This window comes from Branchiostoma floridae, chromosome 11 (assembly GCF_000003815.2).
Source record: "Branchiostoma floridae strain S238N-H82 chromosome 11, Bfl_VNyyK, whole genome shotgun sequence".
NCBI classification, from domain to species: Eukaryota; Metazoa; Chordata; class Leptocardii; order Amphioxiformes; family Branchiostomatidae; genus Branchiostoma; species Branchiostoma floridae.
Window position 1 is genome coordinate 21,189,158 of NC_049989.1, and position 10,011 is coordinate 21,199,168.

At 44.8% G+C, this 10,011-nt stretch overlaps 1 protein-coding gene across 1 annotated transcript; it reads left to right on the forward strand.

Annotated features, from left to right (window-relative positions):
• Positions 1–4: 4 nt before the first annotated feature.
• Positions 5–4,950, forward strand: LOC118425375 (NLR family CARD domain-containing protein 4-like; the record flags this gene model as incomplete). The annotated part of the gene is given in 3 exon segments (XM_035834182.1): positions 5–745; positions 747–2,740; positions 4,556–4,950. Coding segments are annotated over 3 exon segments (2,799 nt in total), but the record flags the coding sequence as incomplete, so codon positions are not given.
• Positions 4,951–10,011: the final 5,061 nt, after the last annotated feature.

Sequence of the window (10,011 nt, forward strand, 5' to 3'; positions counted from 1 at the left end):
CTTCACACTTAGTCTCAGTGATATCTTCACCCAGTTGGAGTTGATGCCAAAAAGTGAAAAACAGCTCAAAACAACAACAAAATCCAAAAGGTCAGAATCAGACAAGGAAAAACTAAGTAAAGAACTGAAGTCATTAGACGACTTGTTCAACCCAGATGTCACAGGACTGTCCACAGCACCAAGGTGCATTCTGATTGAGGGTGAAGCCGGAGGGGGGAAGACAACGTTTCTGTCCAAAGAAGCCCTAGATGCCGTCTCACAGAAAACAGAGCTGGGAAGAAGACACAACATCATCCTTTCTATCCGACTCCGGGAGGTGAGAGAGGGGGAGACCATAGAGGAGATGGTGTGGGACCAGTGTGTTCCAAAAACAACTAAAGGTATTGATGTACAATCTATCCAAGCAATCTTACAGAGGAACGAGTCTTGTGTGCTCTTCCTCCTAGATGGGTATGATGAGCTGCAGCCTGAAGCCAGCGCAGCCGGGCAGGCCATTCCAGAACTGTTGTCTGGCAAGTTGTACCCCAACAGCACGATTGTGATTACCTCCCGACCCTCAGCAGGAGTGCAGCAGCAAACCCGGCCAGACTGTCATGTGCACATCATGGGCTTCTCTAAAGAACATGTACAGAAATACATGCAGCAGTATTTCACTGTTGTTAAGAAGCAGGAACTGACAAAGAACCTTGTTGTACATGTCAAAGATAATGAACTTTTGAACAATTTAATCCAGACTCCAATTTTCCTTGATGCTGGTCTGTCTGCTGTGGGAGGAGGATCAAGAGATGGTGTCTACTGGAACAATGACAGGACTGTACGACAACCTGCTGACATGTCTGGTTAGAAAGTACTGTAAGCGGGAAGGAGTGGACATGCCAACAGAAGGGCTGCCTACAGAGTTTGCTGAGTCATTACTGCAGCTCGGTAAGCTTGCGCTAGAGGCACTGCTGAGGAATGAGACCCTGCTTGATGTTGCAGAATTAGAGAGAGAGAAGGTAAATTGGAAGTTGTTGTTAAAGCTGGGTGTAGTCTCCTTGGAAGTTTCTTCCTCTAGATTGCATCCTCGGAAACAGCTGAACTTTTCCCACAAGACCATGCAAGAGTTCCTGGCTGGACGATATGTTGCTCATGCTCTGGTGAACCTAGACATTGTAGAGCTGCTGCAGCTCACCTCCATAACCAAGGTGTTTGAACTCAGTAACCTGCTTCAGTTCACGTGTGGCTGTGGCTCACGGGCAGCACAAGCTGTGATGGAGGAACTGAGCAAGATCAGCAGCAGAGAGTTCTCACACTTGAGACCAGAACATTTTGAAAGGTCAGATGTGCCAATGGATCGAAACCTGCAAGAGTCCTGCAAAAGATATGAAAGGTTTGCAGCCTTGTGCCTGACCATCCTTAGTGAGAAACAAGAACCAGAAGTTCTTCAGGGCATCAGTCAGGCCCTGCCTATTGTCATACTGGACAGCTCCATTAACAGTAGAGAAGCCACAGGTCTGAAGTATTACATACAAAATCTTCATGCAGCAAACCTGCCAGACAGGCTCATACTTAACGTCCCTAAAGGCTCTGACAGCAGAGACACAGTTCAGTACCTACAGCAGTGTTTTACAACTTCACTCCCTGGACTTAGATTGGACTTGAAACTATCAGGACAGTTTGACTCACCTGATGAGACAGCCAGGCTGGTTTTAGTTCTGAAGAATGTTCCAGCTCTGAGGGCGCTGGATCTGTCAGACACATTACTAACACCATCATCACTCCAGCCACTTGTGCAGGGGTTCAGCCACATGTCTCTGTTAGAGGAGCTGGATCTTAGCTCTAACCTTTACCTTGGTGATGCTGGGATGGAAGTCCTGCAGGTTGGGCTGTCCAGTGTTCCACACCTGGCTGTACTCCGTCTTAGGGAAGTCAACATGACAGCTATGGGCATGTCATCCCTGGCTCCCTACATGCGCCACCTAGTGGGACTGAGAGTACTGGATATAACTGATAACGATGAGATCGGTAACACTGGGCTGGAATCTCTCACCACCATCCTCCCTATCTTCACAGCCATGCAGGTGTTGGGCCTGTGTGGCATCAGTATCAGCCCCACAGGCATGCGCACACTGGTCCCTGCACTGTGTCAGCTAACCAGACTGATCAAACTGGACATTAGTTTTAATGCCATAGGAGACCCCGGGCTGGAATGTCTGGCTGCTATCCTCCACCACCTCACAGCCATGAAGGTGTTGGTTCTCAGTGGTACACGTATCAGTGACAGGGGAATATCATCCCTGATCAAAGCTCTGCCTCACCTGGTGCAATTACAGGTGTTGAATGTGGGATTCAATAACATAGGAGACTCAGGGATTGTCTCACTGGTGCAAACACTCTGCCAGCCCAGCAGTTTGGACATGGAGCAAAACCTACCTGGTGACAAGAGTCTGACCACAGCCCCTCGCTGTAACACCACACTACAGGAGCTGCGCATTGGGTGGAATAGGAGAGTAACAGGAGTCGGACTGGGGAGGGTCGCACAGCTCATCAGCGCACTGCCGGCACTGACCAGGCTGGACATGTCTGGTAACGTGCGCACACCTGCACACCTGTCTGACACCACTGCCATGGCTCTGGCCGAGGCTCTACCCAGACTCCCTGCCCTGGAGTGGCTGCACCTGGCGTACATCTCCATGGAGCCTGCAGGGTTCCGGGCTGTGGTGCAGGCTGCTGAGGAACACCCAACACTGGAGTGGCTGTAGTGAGTTATACTGGTTATTCTATAGCCATATGTATAGGCATACTGTATTGTTCTTAAAAGAACATTATTATAAGTAAGTGAGTTATAGTGTTAATCTTATAAGCATAAACTGTACTGTACTGCATGGTAGCTTAAAATGAGTCTAATAACATTATTAGTATGTAGTAATTGATGGAATTCCTACTGATAAGATACTGTGAATTGGCTTTTGCTCCACTGTGTGTACTATTAAATTCTAATAAATGTACACAATTTAACTGTACTTTGATAATGTACTTACTCTACTTTACTTAGTCTCATCCTCATGTCTGAGGGTCGGGGACTATGGTGGCATCCAGTATCAGCCTCCTCCACTATGTACTATGTACTAATAAAGGGTTAATGACCCGCCCCGAGGTGTACATGGTGTCATAACGCCTGGTCCTTTGCTATAACCACCGAATAAAACCACTGATGTGAGCGAAGCGTTATGACACCATGTATACCGAGGAACAGGCGGGTCATTAACGTTATTATCATATAGCCTACCCAAACTTGCAAATTCCTGTATGACGCATAGATCCCTTGGTACTAAACGTGTGAATTCCTTTGTCGAATTTCTGAAAGTTCACATTTGGTAATACATATGTAAGGAGATTACAGATTTCATTTTGAAACCAAAATTTCCACAGAAAATATTCGAAACATTGCAGGCTTTTTAGAAAAACAAAACTCATTATCAATGCTAACAGAAGGAGCCGGCATATGTTTTGCTCCTTTTTATTGGCCAATGCCTGCATATACCTTTCTTTCGTTCCTTTTGATTGGTCAAAATGAATCAACACCCGCACCGGTGTTAATTCAAAATGAATTAACACCCGCACCGGTGTTAATTCAAAATGAATTAACACCCGCTCCGGTGTTGATTTGCACCTGCCTGGCCGGAATCGAAGTGTTACGGCGTCATAACCAACGTGGAACGGGGCCTTCTGATTGGTCCACGGTCAGCCTTGTCAGAAACTTTTAAAGTAGTAGGCTAATATCTGAAAGTAGCAGGCAAGCCGCTTGGCTTGCAGCGAGCCACGAAGTGGCGAGCGGGGGGTAGGTACGGGAGGGGGTTGCCCCCTCCTGTAAGGGGGGTTTTGGGGGCCTTCCCCAGGAAAAATTTGTAAATTTAGACCCCTAAACATGGTTTTTGGTCCATTCTGGGCAACTTTTCTTGTCAGCTTATATCTTTAAGAGTTTACATCTTGGAATTAACCTCTACCATTTTGTGAAAGAATCCATCCACAATCAGGCATGTTGTGTTTCTAGTTATAGTCCAGAAAACAGTCACAGGCACACAGAGCTAGGCCCATGCACGCAAAGGTCCAGATATTAGAACTCCACCTCCTTGGAGGTGTGGTGGCAGTGTCTGCTGCAAGCTCAGATAATGTAAACAACAGAGAAAACCTAATACACGTGTGGGACATTCGTCAAAATGACAGTTTTCAGATCCCGGAAGACCCAGTAAGCTATCAGAAAACTGCCAGAGATTTATCAAGACAAATTGCTGGGGGATTTTGTAACAAAAGTAGGCGGCTGAAAAATGTAAAGTAGGCGGGGAAAATAGCCGGCTGCCGGCTTGATTTGACAAGGCTGACGGTGCCTGGCTATATGATAATATTGCATATTGACTTACATTAACCTATATAATCACAAGGTGTATTAAGGCACCAGATATTTTTAATCTCTTATTTATCAGTAGTTTTGATGTCATATTCTGCAATTAAAGCCATGACAAAATGTAGCTTTCGATGTAACTTAGCATCTCCTTTCTTCCTTTTCCCAACACAGCTACATTAAGCGTCTAGTTCCCGAGGGAGCGGACACCACAGCCAGCTGTCTGGAGCTGCTCTGAGTCCCCAACATGCCGACCTGTTCTGTACATTGTCTCACCTGAGGTCAGCATTCTGTATTTGTGATGTAATAGTGATGATAACATGTTACAGACATTCTAAATACAAGACTTATAGAACTAAATTTTGATTCCATCTAGGATCATAAGAGCTTCAAAATGTAATGTAAAACTTCTATTGTATCAATGTTAAACCCCAGTGCCTAAGTTTTAACAATTCTTTAGGAATGAGAAAGTAATTACAATAAATTTTGTTACAATAAATGTGTTAGATAAAATTCTTTCCCAACACAGCATTCTCTATTTTTCAAAACTTAGTTATTATATATTAAATGAATGTCTTCCCATGCCCAAACATCATTTTACCTTCAGCAGATGACCACTTGCAATGGTTAATGTTTAACTGGAGTTCTTATCATTATTGCATGTCTACAATGTTTTTATTCAATTGCAGTTATCCGTGATACAGGTGTGATACAGGTGTGATAACAGTGTGGCTGTCCCGACAGGTGCCCTCCAGTCTGGACCCCCTGTGTAAGTACACCAGCAGGTGTAAGGTGTGGGGGCCACATGTATGCTAACAGGTGTGTTTGTTACAGGTGTGGCTGTCCTGACAGGTGCCCTCCAGTCTGGGACCCCTGTGTAAGTACACCAGCAGGTGTAAGGTGTGGGGACCACAGGTGTGCTAACAGGTGTGTTTGTTACAGGTGTGGCTGTCCTGACAGGTGCCCTCCAGTCTGGACCCCCTGTGTAAGTACACCAGCAGGTGTAAGGTGTGGGGGCCACATGTATGCTAACAGGTGTGTTTGTTACAGGTGTGGCTGTCCCGACAGGTGCCCTCCAGTCTGGACCCCCTGTGTAAGTACACCAGCAGGTGTAAGGTGTGGGGGCCACAGGTATGCTAACAGGTGTGTTTGTTACAGGTGTAAGGTGCGGGGACCACAGGTGTGCTAACAGGTGTGTTTGTTACAGGTGTGGCTGTCCTGACAGGTGCCCTCCAGTCTGGACCCCCTGTGTAAGTACACCAGCAGGTGTAAGGTGTGGGGGCCACAGGTATGCTAACAGGTGTGTTTGTTACAGGTGTAAGGTGCGGGGACCACAGGTGTGCTAACAGGTGTGTTTGTTACAGGTGTGGCTGTCCTGACAGGTGCCCTCCAGTCTGGACCCCCTGTGTAAGTACACCAGCAGGTGTAAGGTGTTGGGGCCACAGGTGTGCTAACAGGTGTGTTTGTTACAGGTGTGGCTGTCCTGACAGGTGCCCTCCAGTCTGGACCCCCTGTGTAAGTACACCAGCAGGTGTAAGGTGTGGGGGCCACATGTATGCTAACAGGTGTGTTTGTTACAGGTGTGGCTGTCCCGACAGGTGCCCTCCAGTCTGGACCCCCTGTGTAAGTACACCAGCAGGTGTAAGGTGTGGGGACCACAGGTGTGCTAACAGGTGTGTTTGTTTCAGGTATGGCTGTCCCGAAAGGTTTGAAGCCAGGCCATTGCTCAAAAATCATCACCCAACGTCTGCTTGGAGACTGTATCAAAATCCATAGGACAACACAACTCTACAGCTGCTTAATTGATGCACATCTGGACTCAGACAACAAATGATATGACAAGGACATACTATCTTTCAGAATAAATGTTATGGCAGCTATTTAGGAAACTATCGAGATCACTATCATACCATATGAAAGTTTCTTTTTTGTGCCAATAAAGCTTATTTTATGTTTAGGAATTCATAATTCATCATTTTACTCTTACTCAATGTTTACAACAGGCACCAGGCAAAACATAACAAATAAACAAGATTAACATATTTGGCTAGACTATAGAAACGTTCATAGAAACTATAAAAGGTGCCTTTCCCCTAAAAATACAAAGTACATTATTCTGTACATTATTAGACAGACGAGAAATGCTGAAACCTGCTGGCAGCTTGAAATCATTACAACTTACATTTTCTTCCTCAAAGTTTCAAACTTCCAAAATCCACACACATGAAAAGATGTAGCAAGAGGAAGTTGTTGAATAAAAGTAAACGTCCTGCGAGGGTTACAACAGAGGCTATTTTTTTACCTACTTCGAACGCCTGCTTCCCCATTGGGCCATGTTTGCGCTTTGTATCAGCAAAAGGGGAATACTCCACATTGCCCCCTTTCCTGTGGCTTTGGTGGTGAATTATTGAACCCATGTCTACAGAAAACACAAATATTCACTGGGAATCTACCGTACAATCCCCACCCCCATAAATTTAGCTGACGTAACCTCTCAGTGCTCTCTAATGCTACTGACTTGTTCACAACGATGGAGGTCTGGCTAAGGCAGTGACCAAGACAAGTTATTCATTAATGAATCTTTGAAATATATAGACAAAAGATAAGGAATTAAGTTTATGGTTGCATATTTAGAGTCAGCATCATCTGGCCACTAATACAAAGTAACGACAACACTGGCAATGCCCTGTCTGGCTTCAGACACTGTCATGGGATGTACCAAATTAGATAATATAACCAAGGAGGTTAAAAAACGTATTTCTAGACACAGGACTTTCAAGCTAATTCAGCTGTGAGGAATACATTTTTAAGTTGCAAAATCGTGGGGATATTTTAATGCAAGCTTGAAATGTAGTATGATATACAGGACTGATTTGAAATTGAACACAACGTTGGTTTTCCAAAAATATGAAAGTTGCGGATACATGTAGTATCATATTGATTATGCTACTTTGTTACAACGTTCTGTGACATTCTATGTGGCTTGATACTGTATCTTTGAAGACCAGTCAAGAAAAATATTGGAATATTTCTAAGAATGATTGGCCAGTAGTAAAGTGGGAGGTTTCTTAAAAGCGAAACTTTGTAAACTGCATTTTGTAACTGATGCATTCCAGGCTTGGGGTATAGAAACATGTATATTAAGTTACATGGACTTGACCAACATTATCAATGTAATTTGGTCACTGGTAATGTACATATGAGTCTTTATGCTAAAACTAGTTGGTGACATTGTACTAATAGACAATTCTGTCATATCATTTCGTAAATGAATTTTCACTTTCTGGGGATTGTCAAACAGTTAAGTTCTTGTTTTCGTTGTCATTCAAGGCAGAGGAACATGTAGCCACTACAAACTGTTTCTGGGGATATATTGGTAATCCATCTCAAGTGTCTTATCTATTCCAGGGTAAAGAACTACATAATGTAATGGTACTAAGGCAGTATGGCAAGATGGCGTGTATGTAATGCAACTGAAGATAGGTAATAAAAGATTGTAGTACAGTAAGTGTGTCGGTCTGTTTCATACATGTATGTACCTTTTGATACATTGGCATTTACAAAATTAACACCTAACTATATGAAGCATCACTTTAGCTACTTACATACCAAAAATCATGATGATCAATCAACCTCTTCTTGAGTTATTCCCTTTCAAATTTTGCCACTTAACCAACCCCTGCAGTTCCAAAAAAGCTACTAGGGGGCCCAAACCTATACTCTCGCCTTCAAGAGCTGTCTACTAGTCAAAAAGCTTAGCCATAACATGTCCAGAACATGTTTTGACGTTTCATCAAGACCTGCCCTCATACTTTAATGTCTATACCATCCGGACATTCTCGAGTTATGCTGGTCTTCTACGCACAGACACAAATACACACAAATGCTACCATCAACTTTATGGCTAAGGTAACAATAGCAACAAACACCCGCGGGGTGACTAGGAAGGGACTCTCAGTCATACCATTCTTTTACAATTTTTGTCCTTGATTTACAGTAAAGGAATCATACAAAGGAGGAAGTACCACCAACTATGTGTGTGTTCGTGTGTGTTATGTGTGCGTGCGCGTGTGCGTGTGTGTGTGATCACTGCCTCCTGCATAGGTTATGCTTTAACGGGATGCCCAATGCTAAAAGGCCCCTATTTTGGGGTTTGGTTTATGACCGTTAACTTGAGTAACTTGTGGAATTCAGTGGACCAGCAACCATATAAATAGTTGCCATATTTCCTGATGGAATTTTTGTAGAGAAAACGGAGGAAAACGGAACAAGGAAACGCAGGTGCCAGTCATGTGACTGAGCAGGTGCCAGTCATGTGACTGAGCAGGTGCCATTCATGTGACTGAGCAGGTGCCATTCATGTGACTGAGCAGGTGCCATTCATGTGACTGAGCAGGTGCCATTCATGTGACTGAGCAGGTGCCAGTCATGTGACTGAGCAGGTGCCATTCATGTGACTGAGCAGGTGCCAGTCATGTGACTGAGCAGGTGCCATTCATGTGACTGAGCAGGTGCCATTCATGTGACTGAGCAGGTGCCAGTCATGTTACTGAGCAGGTGCCAGTCATGTGACTGAGCAGGTGCCAGTCATGTGACTGAGCAGGCGCCATTCATGTGACTGAGCAGGTGCCATTCATGTGACTGAGCAGGTGCCATTCATGTGACTGAGCAGGTGCCATTCATGTGACTGAGCAGGTGCCAGTCATGTTACTGAGCAGGTGCCAGTCATGTGACTGAGCAGGTGCCAGTCATGTGACTGAGCAGGCGCCATTCATGTGACTGAGCAGGTGCCATTCATGTGACTGAGCAGGTGCCAGTCATGTGACTGAGCAGGTGCCAGTCATGTTACTGAGCAGGTGCCAGTCATGTGACTGAGCAGGTGCCAGTCATGTGACTGAGCAGGCGCCATTCATGTGACTGAGCAGGTGTCAGTCATGTGACTGAGCAGGTGTCAGTCTTGTGACTGAGCAGGTGCCATTCATGTGACTGAGCAGGTGTCAGTCTTGTGACTGAGCAGGTGCCAGTCATGTGACTGAGCAGGCGCAGATCGATTGGAGTTCCAAACGAGAGACGGCCGTCCCTCCCGCGCCGCCCCCACCGCCGGTTCAGCTCTTATCAAAAAAGGAAACTGAGGAAGGTGGGTTTTAAACTTCTTACTGTCTTAGATTTATTTACAGTACGTTCGTACCGTAACAGGGCAGTACAGCACTTTGGGGGGGGAAGGGGGGGTAATCTTTTTAAGTTAAGCAGTTGAGGGCACAGGTACGATACGATATATCTTTGTTGGTTTTCCATCGATTCGGTCGAAGTTTAACATCGCAAAATTGCAATAAATAAATGAAAAAAACCTCATCAAAATCAACTTACAGCTCTGCTCAGAACGAAGCTATGTGGCGTAACGTCCATTTGTTAATGTTACTTCGTACTTGACGTCATACATGATTACTATGATCCCGGCATTGTTACATTCCTTAGTTCAGGAACCGGGTGAACGCCTGCATGTTAGTAGTTTGATGTGACAAAATGGCCTAAAATAATGCATGGCCCAAAATGAGTTTAGCGTTGCAAACCAGACAAAAATTATGCAAATTAAGCACGTTTATCTATACATTGTAAAACATTTGCAAATA